A 20,627-nucleotide genomic window follows, 5' to 3' on the forward strand; every position below is an offset into this window, starting at 1 on the left:
TTTTAAAGAGTGGGTCTCTGTGGGTCAGTGACCCAGAGGGGGAGATTCAGGTAGGCAAGTAGAAAAGAGGAGCTGGGGGGTACCCCTAGGCAGGCAGAATGCACCTGCAAGCCTGTGACATATGTCCTGTCCCCAGGCCTGATCTTGCCCAATGTTTATAACAAGGAGCAAGGCAGCAGGGCGTGGTGGGTGGGGGCTTGTCTCACAGCAAAAGACCAGAGAGACAGCATGAGGAAGTCGAGCCGACTGCTCTTCTCTTGGCCATGAGTTTTAGTAATGTGAGAGACTGCTGGGTAGAGCCCAGTAGAAGCTGCTGGTATGTCCTGTGGGGTGGGCACTGCTTTGTTTGATGCAGGGGCATGGCTAAGATGACCTCTAAGGAACTCTGCTCCATTGGAGAACTGGCCCAGAAACCAGGCTTGGACCTCCCCCTACCTTTCCTGTTCGCTTCAGTTAAATAGATCAGAAGGGAAAGTCTGTTTGATTTTAATCTCAATGCAGGACACTGGAGATTACATTTTCCGTGGAAAAATGTCAGCCATTGCCTAAAATAGGACTTTAGAGAAAACGCTAGAAAGTGTATTTTTAGGTTATGTGTTTTCCTCTTGGAGCCCTGGGGCCAGTGGCTGCTTGCTGCTGTCCACGGCTCAGCTGACAGGTGCAGACCCCAAACTTCCCTGGTGCATGGTTTGGGGAAAGAGTTCCCACAGGAAAAAAGAAATATCTGTGTGGCCAAGAACATGTGGACAGATGTGAGGAACTGGACCACGATCAGGAAATGGAAAGAGGAGGGTGGGAGGCTCAGAGTCCTGGGCGCCTCCGAGGCTTCCACCCTCTGAGTTGCCGAGGACAGAAGGAGGCAGAGTTCAGAAAGTCTGGCAGCGCGGGGGCTTCGGCCAGCTTCAGCCCTGGGAGCCACCGGCACAGCTCAACACAGAGACTGACTTGCTGTGGCACTTGCTCCAGCTGTTGGTCCACTCTTAACCTCTGTCCTTATATATGTGAGCTAGGCCTGCAACCTCCTCCACGTGCCTCTGTTGGGATGCTGCTAGGAAAAGTTTAAAAGTCCAGGTGCCCAAAGCAGCTGGCTAGCTGGTGTAAAATTGATTCAAGAATTGTAGGGGATAAAAAGTTTGGCAGAGGGGCTGGAGAGATGGCTCAGCAGTTAAATGCACTGGCTGCCCTTGCAGAGGACCCAGGTCCAATGTCCAGCACACACTGTCTGTAACTCTATTTCCAGGAAGTCTGATGGCCTCTTTTGGCCTCTTTGGGCAGTAGGCATGGATGTGGCACACAAGCAACACACTTACACATAAAACATAAAAATTAAAAGTAAACTTTTAAAAGAAGTTAGGCAGGTTAACTGAGGCAGGTGCTGCTAGTGATTAGAGACAGCATTCTTCACAGTGTTGTATGGGACTGGACACACAAGGACCATCCTCCTTGAGTTGACCCTGGAAGGACCCAAACATGGCTAGTTCCTTGATGTTTAGAAATCCTAGGAGTGGCACTTGGGAGGCAGAGGCAGACAGATCTCTATGAGTTCGAGGTCAGCCTGGTCTACAAAGTGAGTCCAAGGCTACACAGAGAAACCGTTTAAAAAAAAGAAAGAAAGAAAGAAATCCTCGGAGTGTGCAGGGAAGCTGGGTGGGTGGGATTCTGAGGTTGTCTTTTCCTTGGCATCAGGAGGAGCAAATAGATTGGAGTCAGATAAGCATTGAGAACCTGTTAAGCCTGCAGGGAGGCTCCGGTCAGAGTTGGCAGCCATACAAGGAAGATCCAAGCCGTGGGGTTGTGGGAACTACAGACTCTGTGACCTTGAATTCTTTCTCTTCTCCAGGCCTCAATTTCACTTGTATGGCGGCAGAGGGAGGGGCTGGAAGCCCCTGCTTCCCCTCTGGTCTCATTGTAAGGGCAGCCAGGCCACACTAGACACTTAGTGGAGTCAGGTGGTATAAAAGGTAGCTGTTGAGCTTGACTCTGTGACCTCAGCTAGGAAGACACGTGGGACACTATGGTGGGCCCAGTGAGTTCCATAGGAGAGCCTTCCAGACTCCAGAAGGTCCTAGTAGTAACCAGTCTCCTCTCTCTTCCTGTTGCTGTGGCTGCCTGGATCCTACAGAGCTCCCTACTGAGGAAGGTGAGTGGTGGGCTGGGGAGGTTGCAGTCAGGCTGTGACACCCTGACTAACAGGGAGAGGGTCCCTAAAAGTCCCTAGTTCTGAGTGGGGAGGCTGATGAGGGTGGGTGACCAAGGACCTGGGGCCTCACACTGTCTCCTGTTCCAGGGAAGTCCCTGTGGGAGCTGGTGCTGGAGCAGTTTGAAGACCTCTTGGTGCGCATCCTGCTTCTGGCGGCCCTGGTCTCCTTCGTAAGTAAGCCCTCCCTTGCTGTCCTGTGAGCCAGGTCCTGCCAGTCCTCAGAGCCGTAGGCTGCTCTCCTCTCAGACATGGACACTCCTCAGGCTTCAGCTGCCCCACACTGAACCCCTGGGTACCACCTGAATCCCTCTAATCCATTAATGCCCTGGTGCAGATGGCTTTCCAAGCCCCAAGCCTGCCTGGCCTGTCCCTGACCTGGCCAAGGTCTGTCAACCTCAGCATCCTTGACATTTGAACCAGATAGTTCTGGGTCGGGGGTGGGAGTGTTCTGAAACACTGAGCATCCCTGGCCTCCCTAACAGATAACCAACAGCACCTCCCAGTGACAATCAAATGTGTCTTCAAACATTGCTACATGTCTGTTTAAGGGCTAGACTCCCTTCGGGCCCTTGGTCCCTTCTTGGATTCCTCAAACAGACTTTAGCCTCTATCTTGGCTCCTCTTTCTCTCTGCCTTTCACATTCTTGCCATCTAGACCCCTTCTGGACCACAGTTCCTGGGCCCAGAGTGGGAGGTGGGGAGGGAGACAATGACTGTCCTCCAGGGCTGAGCAGCAGACACAGGCCAATGCAAGGTGCGCAGGTCTGATTCCTGTTCCTGGGGAGGAGACCTCATCTTGGTGACTCAGAGTGTGCAGCCCCATGGGACTGGCTGAAACTGGCTCTTCCTGTCCAGTGGCGATTGGCTCACCTAGTAACCGTCCTTGTGAAAACTGGAACTCTTACAGAAGAAAAACTCCATCCATGTCTAAAATAGCAAAGATGAAGGGATGCCTCTACCCTTCCAAGAATAGATGGAAACACCGAAGACTTTGGAGGGAGGCGACAGGTCCCCAGTTGGGCCAAGAGGTGGACCAGGGACTTGACCTGAGTCCCATTAAAACTTAGATTCTGCCGTGAGAATGGTGTTCGTCTTCTTGGAGGACGCTGAACATGACCACTCACCAGAATCTCGAAGGCTTGTTGACAGTTTCTGCTCAGGATGCCTGGGCTGGTCTGAGTACTTTGGTTCTAACAAGTTCCCAGGAGTGTCTGGGGCAGCTGAGTGGGGACCATAGTGAAAAGCAGGGAGGACAGGGAGGGGTCTCCAGCTGCCTCCACCCCATTGGAGGTTGGTTTGGGTGGGATGAGGGTTGTGGCCACCCCATCTATAAGGTGAGCATCCTCCCTCCATCAAGGCCCTCTCTCTAAGCCCAGGATTCTCCAGGGGAGCAGATGGAATTCTGAGTATAAAAGCCAAGGGGCTTATCTCGGGGGCTCCCAGCACAGTCAGACTGACCAGCTCTGTCTCTGCAGGTTCTGGCCTGGTTCGAGGAGGGTGAGGAGACCACGACCGCCTTTGTGGAACCCCTAGTCATCATGCTGATCCTCGTGGCCAATGCGATTGTGGGAGTGTGGCAGGTGGGAAGTTCTGGGAGCGGGCAGGGCCCTGGGATCTCACATCTAGGAGGTGTGCTTTCTACTTTCAGGTCTTTTTTTTTTTTTTTTTTTTTTTTTTTTTTTTTTTTGGTTTTTCAAGACAGGGTTTCTCTGTGTAGCCTTGGCTGTCCTGGACTCACTTTGTAGACCAGGCTGGCCTCAAACTCACAGCGATCCAACTGCCTCTGCCTCCCAAGTGCTAAGATTAAAAGCATGCACCACCACCCCCGGCCCTTTTAATTTGGTTTTTTCAGACAGGGTTTTCTGTGTGGCCTTGGCATTCCTGGACTCAATTTGTAGACCAGGCTAGCCTCAAACTCACAGCGATCTGACTGCCTCTGCCTCCCGAGTGCTGGGATTAAAAGCATGCACCACCACACCGGCCTTTTTAATTTGGTTTTTTGAGACAGGGTTTTCTCTGTAGCCTTGCCTTCTTTGTAGACCAGGCTGGCCTCGAACTCACAGCGATCCGACTACCTCTGCCTCCCAAGTGCTGGGATTAAAGGCGTGCACCACCACCCCCGGCTTCAGGTCTATCTTAAGCCCCAAAAGTTTTACTCTCAAGGGAAGGCCTCCCAGGACAGCAGAGGGAGACCACCTGCCCACTCCTGTTTTGCAGGAACGCAATGCCGAGAGTGCTATTGAGGCCTTGAAGGAGTATGAGCCCGAGATGGGTAAGGTGATCCGCTCTGACCGCAAGGGCGTGCAGAGGATCCGAGCTCGGGACATCGTCCCTGGGGACATTGTGGAAGTGGCAGGTGAGTATATCTGTCCAGGTCCTTCTCTTTTTACTACTTGACAGCAGAGAGCCTTGTTTCTCTCTGTGCCTCCATCATGCACCTGTTGGGCAGATCCAGAGATTCTGGCCTGAGTGGCTGGGATCTGCCTGAAGGGTCATAGCTCAGGACGCCGCCTCTGGCTTCAGTCTTGCCTCTGGGAGCCTTTCTGGCTTTGCTGGGGCTGGAGCCCCAGACTACCTTCAGCCGTGCCATTCTCCCTGTGCAGTGGGAGACAAGGTGCCTGCTGACCTCCGCCTCATTGAGATCAAGTCCACCACACTTCGAGTGGACCAGTCCATCCTGACAGGTGAGGCCCAGGGGCTATGGGTGAAATGGGCTCGGGGCCAGGTGATGGCTCGTGTCCAGGTGGGGCTTCTCATATCCCGTCCTGTAACCAGGGGAATCCGTGTCCGTGACCAAGCATACAGATGCCATTCCAGACCCCCGAGCCGTGAACCAGGACAAGAAGAACATGCTGTTCTCTGTAAGTTTTGGGGATGCTCGGGCCTCGGCCTGGACAGTAATAGTAGTTCTGTAGGAGCCCTGGTGGGATGGCTCAGCTGGTGAAAGTGCTGTCCACCCACCGAGCCTGAGTTTGGTCCCCAAGGCGTGAAGGTTGAAAGGAGATAACTGATTCCCACAGGTGTCCTTCTGCCTCCACACTCACGGGGTGGCATATGCATGCTTACCCACCCCATACGCACCAAAAAGAAAGAAAGAAAAAAGAAAAAAAGCTTACCTACCCCACACACACCAAAAAAAGAAGTAATACTTTTTTTTTTTTTCAAGACAGGGTCTCTCTGTGTAGCCCTGGCTGTCCTGGACTCACTTTGTAGACCCGGCTGGCCTCGAACTCACAGAGATCCACCTGCCTCTGCCTCCCAAGTGCTAGGATTATAGGCGTGTGCCACCACACCCAGCTTTGTTTGTCACCTTTTAAATTTTATTTTTATTTACTGTTTTTGAGACAAGGTCTCACTGTGTAGTCCCTTCTAGCCTGGAACTACCTTTGAAGATCAGGCTGGCCACTAACTAAGACATCCACCTGCTGCTGCCTCCTGAGTATTGGGATTAGAGATGTGCACCACCATGACTGGCATGTACATTTTTTTTTTTTTACATTTTCAAAATCCTATAGGAATGATCCTCTTGGTTATCAATAATACATGCAAATTTATAGTAGCCTTAAAAGCTTATGTTTACTGGGGCCTACTTGCTTGGCATTGGTCTAAGCCATTTAAACTTGATAGTTTTATTTAATCCAGACATCAAGCCATTGAAATAACGTTGTCTGTGTCTTGTTATCTATATTTCCCAGTGAGGAAATAAGAGGGTAAGTCCATTGCCCAAGTTCACACTGAACAAGCAACAGAGTTGAGATCTGAGCTCAGTCATCTGGTCTTAGGGATTTCCCTTTCCTACAAGGATACGGTGCTTAGAACTAGAGAGGGACTGGGCTTGCCTTAAGCCGCTCAATGGATAACAGAATGCTGGGGCAAGCTGCGCGTCATGTAGACTATGCCCCAGCACACCCAGGCACAGGGGTCTGAGAGCCTCCTGGGAAGTGGACAGGAGTGGAGAGCACCATGGGTCCTCAGAGCTCCTGCAGGGAGCCCTGCCCACCTGCATGGGCAGGCGAGCTGCTTTGAATGGGGAGGGAGGCGTGGCACACATGGAGGGGGTGTGGCTTGCTCTGGGTCTTTGCTTTAGTTGTAGGCAGCTAGCAGGGCAAAGCTGCATTGATCTGGGTGAAGGAAAGGCAGGGTTGCCTGCCACCAGCACCTGTGCTCTTTCCCTCTCCCATCCACATCCCATCCGTCCAAAGGGGCACCAGGCAGTTGGCCTCTAAGGAGACTGCACCTTGGACCTCCGTGGGGGCATTTTGAAGAGTAGGACACTGGGACACAAGACTGCCTGATCTCCACACTGGGAGTTGTCCACCACTACACACACCCCAACCAGAGCCTTGGGGACTGGGAGTGCCAAGTCTCAGGTTTCGTGGATTCTTCAGTAAACATTTACAAACCACTTGTCTGAGATCATTGTCAGCCACAGTGGCTGTTCATGAGTCTTATTTTGATGGGTCTTATGGGTTGGGCTTGAGACGTGTAGCTGATGTCATCCCCGAAGCCTGCCTTGTACCAGGCACTGTGCTAGGCACAGGTCGTATAACGACCCTCTAAATCCTTGACTTCATTGAACAGCAATCCAATAAGTAGAAGACAGCACAAAAGAGCCTGCTCTGGCTTGATGTCGGGGATTCCGGGCCCTGGCCAGAGACTGAGCAGCACTTCCTTCTCCTTCTCTGGTCAGGGCACCAATATTGCATCAGGCAAAGCGCTGGGCGTGGCTGTGGCTACAGGCCTGCACACAGAGCTGGGCAAGATTCGGAGCCAGATGGCGGCTGTGGAGCCTGAGCGGACACCACTGCAGCGCAAGTTGGATGAATTTGGGAGGCAGCTGTCTCATGCTATCTCTGTGATCTGTGTGGCTGTGTGGGTCATCAACATCGGCCACTTTGCCGACCCAGCCCACGGTGGATCCTGGCTCCGTGGTGCAGTCTACTACTTCAAGATTGCCGTGGCCCTGGCGGTGGCTGCTATCCCCGAGGGCCTGCCAGCAGTCATCACTACATGTCTGGCACTGGGCACAAGGCGTATGGCACGTAAGAATGCCATTGTGCGGAGCCTGCCCTCTGTGGAGACCCTGGGCTGCACCTCCGTCATCTGCTCTGACAAGACAGGGACACTCACCACCAATCAGATGTCTGTCTGCAGGGTGAGTGGCCGCTGGGTTGGGAACCACTGGTGTTAGGTGAGGTTGGGTAGCTGGGTGGCTCCCTGACCTTCTTTTGGTAACCTGTGTGCTGTCTCCCAGCTGGGGTCTTCCATGTGTAAAACGCAGCACACCAGTCCTTGTCTACCTGCATCCTTGGGGCCTAGTGTCACTGCAGTGTCCTGGGCAGGTCGTTTCCAGTCTGTGGACCTCGGTCTCCTCATCTGAAACCTACATATGAGCCGTGCCAGGGATCCCAGAAAGAGTCGAGTGCAGTCCTCATGTCATTGGACCCAGGTTCTATCCTGCTCTGTCTTGCCTATTCACCTGATGCCTGTCACCAGATAGGCTAGCTCCAGTGACCTTGGAAGGGCTAGGGCAGCAATTATTTATTCCTGGGCACTTGATCCCACATCCCGGGGCCACTGTCCATGTGTTCTAGGGATTCTGGCTGGAATTCCAAGGGACAGAGGCCCATTCTGGCTCAGCAGAGAGAAAGCTGGGGAGATGGTGACAGCAGTGGGTTTCACACCTTCCCAGGCACCCACCACACTCCTTCTGCCTCTGCTCCCAGAGTTTGTCTGCCTAGTAAGCCCTAGGAACAGGCCCAGGACTCTTGAGACCTTACAACCCCATGAAGGTCCACCAGAGCCTGATGCAAGGGAGAGGCATGGGCAGACTCTGTTGTCCCGCGTCCTCTGAGTTGTTGACGTCCCTAGTGGGATCTTATCTGTTCAGTGTTCCTCGGCTGAAATAAAGATTGGAGAAGCATGGTGTGGGGAAGTGGCAGTGGCTGCTGAGCATGCTGGGTAATGGACCACGACTGTTGGAAGACTGCCCCAGAACAGAGAGGGCAAGAAGGAAGGGTTAGGACAGAGTACATTTGGGGTGCTAGGCTGGCTACTGGCTTGAGAATGAACTGCCAGGAAATCTCTCTCAGCTGGTTGATGGACCAGGAAATGGGGCTGCCCTGATAGGGGAGACTGCAGCAGATAGGGGCTGAGTGACCCGGCAGGCCCTGAGAGCAGAGGCTCCTTCTTTGGGGTCACCTCTGGACCAGAAGAAACTGTACCTGAGAGCAAGAGACAGCTCTCTTCCTTGGAGGTAAAGAACTGATCCCTTGAAAGGAAGGTGCAGCTAGGCTCTCAGCCCACTTTCTGCCTACGTTACCCCGTGGAGAAGTGAGGCTTAGATGCTTAAAAAGAGTTCTTACAGAGAGATGCACAAGGGCCCAGGGATCTTGCTCAACTCGGGTCTTTCTCATGCTGCCAGCTGCCTCAAGCACTGAAAAACAGGCCACAATACCCTCAGGAGTCCCGAGCAAATGACCAGTGAGAGCCAAATGCCGCTGGGCTGAACAGAATCTCAGGTGCCGAGCCTAGACCTTGGACTCCCCTCTTCACTCTCATGAAAAAGAAAGGCCCTTCGGTGGTTCTTGTGGAAGTGCCCCAGATATCCTCCTGGGTCAGACTTTATTTAAGATGATGGCAACAGGAAGGAGCCACCCAGTAGCCTGAGCCCACCTTTGTGCTCGCAGATGTTCGTGGTAGCTGAAGCAGAGGCAGGCGCCTGTCGTTTGCACGAATTCACCATCTCGGGTACCACGTATACCCCAGAGGGCGAAGTGTGAGTGTGGGAGTGAGGCCAGGGTGGGACCAAGTGGGCGGAGCTACCAGAGGGGTCCTTGGAAGTCTTTTCTTGGGGGTGGGGCCAATTCAGGACACCTCCCAGGGTGCCCCCACCACCACCAGGCCCTGGGTTAACCGTTCCCTCTCTGCAGGCGACAAGGGGAGCAGCCTGTGCGCTGTGGGCAGTTTGATGGACTTGTGGAGCTAGCGACCATCTGCGCCCTCTGCAATGATTCTGCACTGGACTACAGTGAGGTGGGCCTCCACTCCTTTTCACACCTCCCTGGGTCCTGGTTCCCTCGGACAGACCTTTTTCCTTTGCTCGGAGGCTCGTTGCTTCTGGCTGATGGTCCTTGCTGCTTCAGAGGACAACACCCCAGAAGCATGGTCAACCCTGCACACCCTCACTTCTAACCCTCCTTCTCATTCTGTTACGGCTGTTTCTGTGACCTTGCCCCTCCCCCATGACTCTTCAGCTAGGAGTGACAGGCTGCCATGTAAGAGGCTGGAAGACTAGGGATGCTTTGGGAAGATACTGAGTGGGGGACAGGACAAGAGCAGACATTTAAAGCAGAAGGCGAAGCAGAGAAAGGGCTCATTCTGCCAGGGCTAGAGGTGGCATGCATTGAATATCATTTGTGTGGCTGGAGCTAGGGAGTGGAGGGTCTGGGAGGGTACTCCTGCCTTCCAGACGAGGCCAGCTCCCATGCCAAGCCAAGGACAAGCAGAGAGCCACAGGAAGGTTTTGTATAGGGGACTAGTGTAGCCACATTGCCTCTCCCAAAGATGCTCTGTGTAGACATTAGCACTGACAGATTAAAAGCCCAGGAGCGAGGGAGCCCGGTGTGACGGAGCAGGACTGAGGCTCAGCAAGAAGAATCCGGAATTGCCACGCCGAGGTGCTCGCATAATCTTAGTACTCGGGGAGGCTGAGGCAGGCAGGCGAGTCCATGTGAACTCAAGACCTAGCTCAAAATAAATAAGTAAAGGCTTCAGGAGGCCCTCATTCCCTGTGCACTCTGACCCTCCAGGCCAAGGGCATGTATGAGAAGGTGGGAGAGGCCACAGAGACAGCCCTGACTTGCCTAGTAGAGAAGATGAACGTATTTGACACGGACCTGAAATCACTGTCCCCAGTGGAGCGTGCTGGCGCCTGCAACTCGGTTGGTATAGCCAGGAGTTCTGGGGTATCTAGAGACAAAAAATGAAACCATAGGCCTGGGCAGGCAGGGGGTGGGGGAGGGATGGGGGCGGTGCTTCAAGGAAGAAGGAGGACCCTTGGGCACCTTGCAAGTGAATCTGTGGAGCAGAGAAAGGAAAAGGCTGAATGTGGGCACAGGCTTCCAGTAGGGAAATGCACACATTTTGGGAGAGGAAGGAAGGACCCCCTTTAAAACTAATAGAGGGGCCCATCCTTAGCTTCATCCTTGAATGCCAGAGTCAGGGAGTATGGATATCAAGTCACAGGGAACAGGAGTCTTCTCTTGAGTGGCTAGTGGGGGCGGGCAAGAGTTCCAGCTGTGTCCTCCATGCCCTGACCTGCCTGGACCCCGCAGGTCATTAAGCAACTCATGCGGAAGGAGTTCACCCTTGAGTTCTCGCGGGACCGGAAGTCCATGTCTGTGTACTGCACACCTACCCGTCCTGACCCCAAGGCCCAGGGCAGCAAGATGTTTGTGAAGGTAGGGTCCTGCCTGCGTGACCTGGGGTGACTCCTGGGATCTCAGGAGCATTGGGGGGGCGGGGCAGCAGGGGAAATCTGGTCTCTAGTCCCTGAAATCCCAGAGCCATGGTAGGTCAGGTGGTAGTGTGTTTGCCTAGAGTGCAAGAGGCCAGAAGTTTGTTTTTCAGCACAGGAGAAACCAGTTGTAGTGGCGTATACTTACAACCTCAGCACCTGAGGAAGTGGAGATAGGAGGGTGAGTTTGAGTTCATGAGCCTGGGCTACATGAGTCCCTGTCTCAGAAAGAAAAGAAAAACCAATAAACAAAAATCCAAACAAATAAAGCCCCACAAACTGCAGCTGTTGGGAGGCCCAGGGAGCTTTGAGGCCCATTGTTAAAGGGATGGCTCCACAGTGGGGGTGGGCAACATGCCATGGGGAACTGGCTGAGGGACCATGGTCCTAGCTCTGGCCTGAGGGCTACTGCCTGGCCACAGGACCCTGGAAGTCATCGGTGCTCCTCTGGCATCCCATGAGAGTGAGACAGCTGTGCTAGAAGCTCTCAGAAGCCCTTTTGCCTCTGGTGGGTGGTGATGTGTTTGATACCTCCTGCTTTTGGAAGCTGAGACTTGGGAAGGGAAATAAAAGGTCCCAGCCCAGCCCTCCAGGGCCCCCCGTTACACATAGTAGAGGGATCCCGTCCTTAGCTTCATCTGAAAGTGGAGGTCTCAGTGCCTGTGAAATAACAGGGCTTCCATCCTGAGACCCCTGCCCACGTAGAGAAGGTGGCCCCTGGGTATTTAGGCTAAGGGAGAGGAAGAGCCAGAAACCAGCTGAGGGCCTAGGGGAGACCCTGATGAAACTAGAGTCAGTCACCTCTCCACCAACAGCCACCTGGCCAGGGCCACACCTGTCACACAGAATGCCTCTCTTTCTAGTGCCCAGTGGGCTCAGCATTGCCTCCCTGCTGCTCTGGGGGAGTTCTAGTGTTATGAGGCAAGCGGGGAGGCATGCAGGTTCCTGTGGGAGATGCTGATCCCACCCAAACCTCCAAACAGTTGCAACAAGCGTTCTCAGTTGTGCGCTGGTAGAGGCAGGGTCCACCCGCTGGGTGGCTGTGACCTCACTTGCCACACCCCCTTAGGTTTTTCTCATAGTGAGGTCCACCAGGTTCCCCCTTTGAGCTTACAAAAAATGGCTCTTCCTCCCATGACCCACCCAGGCTGGCCTCGAACTCACAAAGATCCACCAGCTTCTGCCTCCCTGAGTGCTGGGATTACAGGCCTGCACCACCATGCCTAGCAAAACAGTTTTTTTTTTTTTTTGGTTTTTTGTTTGTTTGGTTGGTTTTGGTTTCGGTTTTTGGTTTGTAAAACAGAGCCCTGGCTGTCCCAGACTCGCTTTATAGGTCATACTGGCCTCGAACTCAAAGACATCCCCTTGCCTCTGCCTCCTGAGGACTGGGATTGAAGGCCTGTGGTTCTTCCCTGCTATGAGCTCTCTTGGTTGGCCCACAGTGCTTGCAGTTTCCTCTACTGAGCAGCAAAGAGGGCCAGGGTCCTGGCTGGTAAGATGGACTGTTCTCCCTCCCCTCTACAGGGCGCTCCTGAGAGTGTAATTGAGCGCTGTAGCTCAGTCCGAGTGGGGAGCCGAACAGCACCCCTGAACGCCACCTCCAGAGAGCATATCCTGGCCAAGATCCGGGACTGGGGCTCAGGCTCTGACACCCTGCGCTGCTTAGCGCTGGCCACCAGGGACAGGCCCCCGAGGAAGGAGGACATGCGACTAGATGACTGCAGCCAGTTTGTACAGTATGAGGTGGGTGCTGGGAGCCAGGCTCTTCCTGTGGTGGCCGGGCACACAAGAAGCCAAGGACGGACTCAGGCTGTGCTTCTGTGCCCCCTCCGCCCCCCCCCCCCACAGAAAGACCTGACCTTCGTGGGCTGCGTGGGCATGTTAGACCCGCCGAGACCAGAGGTGGCTGCTTGTATCAAGCGCTGCTCCCGGGCGGGCATCCGGGTGGTCATGATCACAGGAGACAACAAAGGCACTGCTGTGGCCATCTGCCGCCGGCTTGGCATCTTTGGGGACACAGAGGATGTGCTGGGCAAGGCCTACACAGGCCGCGAATTTGATGACCTCAGCCCGGAGCAACAGCGCCTCGCTTGCCGCACTGCCCGCTGCTTTGCCCGTGTGGAGCCCGCACATAAGTCTCGCATCGTGGAGAACCTGCAGTCCTTTAATGAGATCACGGCCATGGTGAGGCTATAGGGGCAGAGCCTGGGAGCTGCTTAATTTGATTACAGCTGTAACCTAGTCTTGCTGTCAACTTTGACCTCTACACTGACCTTGATCTACAACTGTTTTTGTTAATCACACACTTTACCACTGAGGTGAACCCCAGCCCCCTTGAGCCTCTTATACTGATGTGTGTTTGAGTCGTGGCCTGGTCTAGAACTGATGGCAGATACTGATATTGGTCCCTGCCCTCAACTATTCAATAATTTATGCTGACTTCAGTTTTTGGAGGTTTTGTTTTGTTTTGTTGTTTGTTTTTGTTTTTCAAGACAGGGTTTCTCTGTGTAGCCTTGGCTGTCCTAGACTCGCTTTGTAGACCAGGCTGGCCTCGAACTCACAGAGATCCGCCTGCCTCTGCCTCCCGAGTGCTGGGATTAAAGGCGTGCGCCACCACGTCTGCCTCCTGACTTCAGTTTTGACCAGGTCTCCAATCTTGACTTGCAAACTTGACTGTGATATCACATATCACTCTGACATCCAGTTTGTGTTTTTTTACCTTCAGCCTGAGTCCTGTGTAAACTATGTCTGGCCCCTGGCTTGAGCCACAACCATAACCTCATCCCCGAACTGAGTTCAGCTTTCCCCATAATCTCAGTTTCATGGTCTTCTCCATATCCAATCTGAATCTCATGCCTGTCCTCAGTTTGATCCATCTCATCCCCACCCCTGCATCACTGTCCTCTGTACCTCAGCTTCGTCTTGTCCAAGTTCACCCTATCACACATCCCTGGCCTTCTCTAGTCTCGTCTTCAACCCAATTTATAAGATCATGCTCATTTTTCCTTTCCTTTCTTTCTGTGTGTCTGCACATGTGTGGAGGAGATAGATCCCAGGACCCTCACGCTATCGCTGAGCCACATCCTCTTTCTCTTTTCCACTTCCATTTCAAGACAGGTCTCAATAAATGGCCAAAGCTGGTCTTGAACTCGTGATCCTTCTGCCCCTGTCTCATGAGTGACTGGGACTGCAGGCTTGCCCTCTGAGCTCATTCTTGCCTCCACCCTTTCTTCGGTCCATCTGTCTGAGTCCCTGGGCACACTCCCCACCACTAGGATTGCTTGAGATAAGAGGAAGTAGGCAAGTCTCTCAGGTGTGTACTACCTGGCCCGGCCCACAGACTGGCGATGGGGTGAACGACGCACCAGCCCTGAAGAAGGCAGAGATCGGCATTGCCATGGGCTCAGGCACTGCTGTGGCCAAGTCGGCGGCGGAGATGGTACTGTCCGATGACAACTTTGCCTCTATTGTGGCCGCAGTGGAGGAGGGGCGGGCCATCTACAGCAACATGAAGCAATTTATCCGCTACCTCATCTCCTCCAATGTCGGCGAGGTCGTCTGGTAAGGCTCCATGCTCCCTCCTTCCACGCCCCTGTACCAACCAACTCTGTGTCCCTGAGAAGGCCACCCCGGGCTGCGGTACACTCCAGCATCCTCTACCTTCCCTCCAGCCATGGTCTTCCCTCCTCATCACTTCTCGCCTTGAGACCTATAAGCCTGGAGAAGCAACTTCGCCACAGGGCAACAGGGCGTCTACATGTATGTGTGTATTGATCTGTGTGTGTATGTACAGTGTGCTCAGGTGAGAGGTCTATGCTTAGGAATGTATGTGAACTCTTATGCTGCAGCAGCATTGAATATAAACATACTCGCTGACTATAAATATACATTGAGTATATAAACAGTGTAACAGAGCGTGTTTATGCTCACATTGCTATTTGTACGGAAGAGATGCCTGTTGGATGCCGTGAGCTCCTGTGTACTTGATGCATGTGGATTCTGCACCTTTGCACTTTTGGCCGGCACATGGGTGATTGCGTGTGTTTGTGTGACTGTATGACAGGTGTCAGGTGTTTGTACATGTCTGATATTTGGGCGTGTAGTATGTGTGCACACACACCCAACTGTCCTTTGTTAGGCCTAAAGGGCAAATGTACCCAGTATACTCACATCCCTCATCCTTGGGCAGCAGAGGAAGCTGCAGAGGGCCCAACGCCAGCTGGGTGAGAGCTGGGTGAGAGCTGGCGTTGGGCCCTCTGGTGGTGGCTGCCCTGCCCAGGGCTAGAGCCTATGCCTCTGGTTTTAGCATCTTCCTCACGGCAATTCTGGGCCTACCCGAAGCCCTGATCCCTGTGCAGCTGCTCTGGGTGAACCTGGTGACAGACGGCCTACCTGCCACAGCACTTGGCTTCAACCCACCAGATCTGGACATCATGGAGAAGCTGCCCCGAAACCCACGTGAGGCGCTCATCAGCGGCTGGCTTTTTTTCCGATATTTGGCTATTGGAGGTGAGCATCCTTCAGGAGCATTCCTATGCTTGCAGATTGCAGATAGTGTGACTCAGGCTGTGTCTGCAGACCGACTATGTGAGTTCATGTGACTGAAAAGACTAGGCACAGGGTATGGCTGGATCCAGGCTGTGGTCTGGTGTATCACTTTCTGCCTTGTTCCCTTCAGATAGGGTCTCTCACTAACATGGAACTTCTCTTTTGTGGGTGGGGGGATGGGGAGGACAGGCTGACTGGCTAGTAGCCTCCAATGACCCTCCTGTCTGTGTCCCTACAAACCCATAGTCCTGGGGCCTCAGGTACACATGGCCACATCCAGTGTTTTACATGGGTAATGGAGACCCAAACTCATATTTTCTTTTTTCTTTCTTTCTTTTTTTTAAGATTTATTTAGCCTGGCATAGTGGTGTACACCTTTAATCCCAGCCCTTGGGAGGCAGAGGCATGTGGATCGCTATGAGTTCAAGGCCAGCCTGGTCTATAAAGCAAGTCCAGGACAGCCAAGGCTACACAGAGAAACCCTATCTCAAAAAACCAAAACAAACAAACAAAAAAGATTTATTTATTTATTTATTATATATACACAGGTTTTGCCTGCATGTACACCAGAAGAGGGCACCAGATCTCATTAGAGATGGTTGTAAGGCACCATGTGGTTGCTGGGAATTGAACTCAGGACCTTTGGGAGAGCAGCTTAGTGCTCCTAACCTGTGAACCATCTCTCCAGCCCCAAATTCATATTTCCAATCATGTCCATTGGATCATCTCTCCAGCCCAGGGAAATTTTGGGTTTATTTTTATAAAAGCCTCACGCCTGTTTTTATTAGTGCAAATTGGATCAGTCAGTCACTATGCCTAAGAGTGTGGCCGATCAAGTTGCCATTCAGGGCCCTCCATTATTGGCACAGGGTAGATGTTAGCAGAACATGGCTTAGGGATGAAGGGGAAAATTCAAGGGATGGTTGGGAAGAGGGCATGGATGGCAAACAACCTCAAGTGCCTACTACAGTGTCCCCCTTCCCCTGCCCACAGTGTATGTAGGCCTGGCTACAGTGGCTGCCGCCACCTGGTGGTTCCTGTATGACATCGAGGGACCTCAAGTCACCTTTTATCAACTGGTGAGTAAGCAGAGGCCAGACAGGTGGGCCTACAGATTACATGGTTGAGGGAGTTCCAGCGAGAGACTCAGCCTCCATGGTGGTCCTTAATACCATCCTCCAAGGACGTAACTTCGTTGACCCTAGAAGCCCCCCAGCTCAATGGGGAGACCTGGAGCCATAACTGCACAGAAGTATCTTACCTTTACCACAGAGCCCATGACACACTCAGGGCCCAGAGGTGTGAAGTCTGACATGGTGGGACTTCAGGCTGAGGGTCAAACCGAGGAGATCAAAGGGAGAAAGTGGCACTATCCACACAGTGTTTCTCAGATGGGACCCACTGACCTCTAGAGTCACGTGACCGGCAGGTACCTACGACAGCACAGTGTGGAACTGCTTTAGCTCAGCTCAGCCCTGGGAACAAGCCAGACCCCTTTTAGCGGCTGTCTGTCCTTCTGTCCCTTTGCTTGAGGCAGACACCAGAGGACAGTGTAGAGGGACAGCTGAGGTGGGTGGGGCCCTCCTGTGGAGCATGGTTGGAGAGGAATCAGCCCATGAGACCATCCCTTCCACCTCACAGAGCACCACCCAGCCTCCTTCAGAGGCTAATCTCTCTCTCTGGCTGTTGTCCTCAGGCAGGGGTCAGGTCACCCTTGGTCACCTCAGCACCTCTGGCTTCCATGGTAGCTTTGTACTTGGTCTCCACCCATCTCTGAGTATGCATCCCTCTTTTAGACTAGAGACTCTCAACCTTCCTAATGCTGTGACCCTTTAATGCAGTTCCTCGTGTTATGGTGACCGCCCCCCCATCATAAAATTATTTTTGCTGCTACTTCATAACTGTAATTTTGTGACTGTTCCGAATCTTAATCTAACTATGTGATATGCAGATGGTCTTAGGTGACCCCTGTGAAAGGGTCATTTGACACTTTCCAGGGTGAGAACCGATGCTTCTCCAGGGACCCTCCTTCCTCTGTTTTGAGATTCAACCTCATCAGTGCTGTTTACTTCCTTTGGCTCCGAGCCTCCATAAGGCTCACACCAAGGCTGTCTCCTTCTCACAGCAATCTCTCTCCTCCATCTCACTCAGATCCACTGTCTGCCTGGTCAGTCAACCTGACATCTGAGAGTCACATTAAGCATCTCCTTAAACCTTCCATGCTTCAGTCCCCAGTCAGCCTGATGGGATGTTTTCTTCTCAGCGGTCCTTTGGACATTCCTTTTCTTATTCAGCCACTTGTTCAGGAAATGCCCACTGTGACCTGGGCCCAAGTTACTATGGAAGTGCTGGTCATCAGGGGGTCTCTATAAAGAACTGGCTGTCTGGGGGAGGGGCTGTGGAAATGGAGAATCCTATTCAGGGTGGACCATGCTCCAGTGGGAAGTTTAGGCAGAACTTTAGGCTGAAGTCACTGGTGTCTCTTCTCTGGCTCTGTGTCCATGTCTGTGTCTGTGTGTCCCTCTCTCTGGCTCTCGCTCTCCCTCCCTCTCCCTCTCCCTCTTTCTCTGGTATTTATTTGTGTGGGTGCAGAGGCCAGAGACTGACATTGGGTATCTTACTTGAACACTCTAATTTCTTTGAGACAGAGTCTCTCGCTGAACCTGAAACTCATAGATTCATAGACTCAGCTAAGCTAGCTTGCCAATGAGCCCCAGAGATCTCTCTGCCTGTCTCTGCCATCTCTCCAGCCTCAAGGTGTCATATTTCATGAGAAGGACCCTTGGAGAGGCCCCCAAAAGAAAACACTGTGATACATGACTTTAAAATTTTTGTGTTTGTTTGCTTGTTTAATAATTTATTACTTTTATTTTATGTGCATTAGTATGAAGGTGTCAGATCCCTTGGAACTGGAGTTATGGGCAGGTGTGAGCTGCCATGTGGGTGCTGGAAATGAACCCAGGTCCTTTGGAAGAGCAGACAGGCAGACAGTGCTCTTAACCACTGAGCAATCTCTCCAGCCCTGTGTGTGTGTGTGTGTGTGTGTGTGTGTGTGTGTGTGTGTGTGTGTGTTTTGGTTTTTCAAGACAGGGTTTCTCTGTGTAACAGCTCTGGCTCTCCTGGAACTCCCTCTGTAGTCCAGGGTAGCCTTGAGCTCACAGAGATCCACCTGCCTCTGCCTCTGCCTCTGTGTGTTTGTTTTTAATTTCATGTGTAAGAATGGTTTGCCGCTTGTATGTCTGTACACCACATGTGTCCCTGGTACCTTTGGAGGCCAGAAGAGTGAGTCAGAGTCCTGGAATTGTAGTTGTAGTTATAAGCTACCATATGGGTGCTAGGTATCAAACCTAGGCCTCTGGGAGAGCAGCAAGTGCCCCTAACCACCAGGATATGCCTCCAGCCTCCTGCATCATGACTTCTTAAACTTTTTATTTTGAAATCCCTTCTCAACCAAGAATTTTTTATATGACATTAAGTATATATGCATTAAAATACACATATAAAAATTATTAATAGTAAATCATAAGGAAGTGTATTTTAAAACAATTTCTGCCAACTGGGACTTTAATCCCAGCACCCAGAAGGCAGAGGCAGGTGGATTTCTGTGAGTTTAGGCTAGTATGGTCTACACAGCAAGCTGCAGGCCAGCCAGATATACATAGTGAGACCCTGTCTTAAAGAAAAGCAAAAATGGGCTGGAGAGACAGCTCAGCAGTTAAGAACACTGTCTGCTCTTACAGAGGACCTGGGTTCAATTCTCAGCACATATGTAACAGTTCACAACTGTCTGTAGCACCAGTTCTGGGGGTTCTAATGGCCTCCAAGAGTATCAAGCACTCACATGGTACACAGACACTCATAAAGGTAAAACACCCATACAATAAATTCATATATATTGTATATAAGTATATATATAGTATATACACATATAGTATATACATAAGTATATATAAATATATTTATTTATTTAAAGTCAAAACTAGGGCTGGAAAGATGGCCCAGTGGTTAAGAGCACTGGCTGCTCTTACAGAGAACCTGGGTTCAATTCCATTCCATAGGCTCACCATTGCCTATAGTTAAAACTCTAGCTCCAGGAGATCTGACACCTTCACACAGACATGCATATACCAATGCATACAAAATGGAATCATTAAGAAAATCAAAACCACGCTAGTCGGTGGTGGCGTACGCCTTTAATCCCAGCACTTGGGAGGCAGAGGCAGGTGGATCTCTGTGAGTTTGAGGCCAGCCTGGTCTACAAAGCAAGTCCAGGACAGTCAAGGCTACACAGAGAAACCATGTCTCAAAAAACAAAACAAAAAACAAAAAAAACAAAACAAAACAGAAAAAGAAAATAAAAACTAACACCAAGTCTCAGTTCTTTGGTATAGATATAATTTCACATTAAAGAGGAAAGTGAGGTGCATGCAAATGAGCTGGAGCCACTCCCTCTCCCTGCCTTTGTATGGTCTAGGACCCACACCCAGGGAATGCTGCTGCCTGGTGTCAGACTCCCACACTGATCAGCGTAATCAAGACAGTTCCCCACAGACATACCCACAGGCGGATCCCTCACTGGGACTCATCCCCCTGGGACTCCTCCCTGGTGATTCTAAATTGTGTCAAGTCAACAATTAAAAGTAACCATCACACATCCTCAGTCATATGACCCCTTAAAGGATCCAGCCCCATTTCACAAGCTGGGCTTGGGCAAGGGTGTGCCTCTGTGTGTAGAGAGTTGCCTAACATGCGTGACAGACTGGGTTTGGATCATGGCACTAGGTGAACTGGGTATGGGGAACACATGCACATAATTTTAGCTTTTAGGAGGGACCTAGCCAAGCCGTAGCTGCCGGTAGTGTTTCTCCTGTGTGGCAGCAGGGCCTCATGCACAGGGCCGACGATGCTGTACTTGCTGCTAGGTCAGAGCATCTGTGCCTGGACACACCTCTTTTGGAGGACTTATCTCTACAGCACAATGCCTATGGCTAAGCCCTAGCCTTAAAGATCTTCAGGTTCCGACTGCTAAGAATGGAATTATGTGCAGGAGACCCAAGAAGATTAAGAATGGTTGCACTCATTGCCCCTCAGACATCCATCTCTTGAGGGAGGCCAGTGAGCAAAGAAAAAAAGTCCATGGAGATGAAGGTGGGACACTTCCTGTGTGCACTGACAACTTGTTAATTACAGAGGAGGTGTATGTTAAGGCTGAACCCTGTCGATCCTTTCTCTATGTTATAAGCAGAAAGCAGGGAGCAGGGAGTGAGGTAGGAATAGAACCTTGCATTATGACACCAAAGAGGGCACATGTAGGTTTTGTCTACTCTAGAGGTCTGTTCTATTTAAGCATAACAGAGTTGA

The 20,627-nt window shown here is 51.8% G+C and overlaps 1 protein-coding gene across 1 annotated transcript in view; it reads left to right on the plus strand.

Annotated features, from left to right (window-relative positions):
* The window catches only part of ATP2A3 (ATPase sarcoplasmic/endoplasmic reticulum Ca2+ transporting 3), a 34,055-nt gene that overhangs the window by 7,304 nt on the left and 6,124 nt on the right, over nt 1-20,627 (plus strand). Inside the window, exons 2-17 of the mRNA XM_084751306.1 lie at nt 2,123-2,140; nt 2,288-2,370; nt 3,676-3,780; nt 4,418-4,556; nt 4,804-4,884; nt 4,976-5,061; nt 6,891-7,355; nt 8,890-8,978; nt 9,133-9,235; nt 10,012-10,143; nt 10,537-10,662; nt 12,243-12,461; nt 12,567-12,902; nt 14,059-14,279; nt 15,025-15,227; nt 16,260-16,345. Of these exons, the coding sequence (XP_084607432.1) occupies nt 2,123-2,140; nt 2,288-2,370; nt 3,676-3,780; nt 4,418-4,556; nt 4,804-4,884; nt 4,976-5,061; nt 6,891-7,355; nt 8,890-8,978; nt 9,133-9,235; nt 10,012-10,143; nt 10,537-10,662; nt 12,243-12,461; nt 12,567-12,902; nt 14,059-14,279; nt 15,025-15,227; nt 16,260-16,345 (2,492 nt within the window). The remainder of the gene's footprint in view (nt 1-2,122; nt 2,141-2,287; nt 2,371-3,675; nt 3,781-4,417; nt 4,557-4,803; nt 4,885-4,975; nt 5,062-6,890; nt 7,356-8,889; nt 8,979-9,132; nt 9,236-10,011; nt 10,144-10,536; nt 10,663-12,242; nt 12,462-12,566; nt 12,903-14,058; nt 14,280-15,024; nt 15,228-16,259; nt 16,346-20,627) is intronic.

This window comes from Acomys minous (assembly GCF_964271855.1).
Source record: "Acomys minous genome assembly, chromosome: 12".
Classification (NCBI taxonomy): domain Eukaryota; kingdom Metazoa; phylum Chordata; class Mammalia; order Rodentia; family Muridae; genus Acomys; species Acomys minous.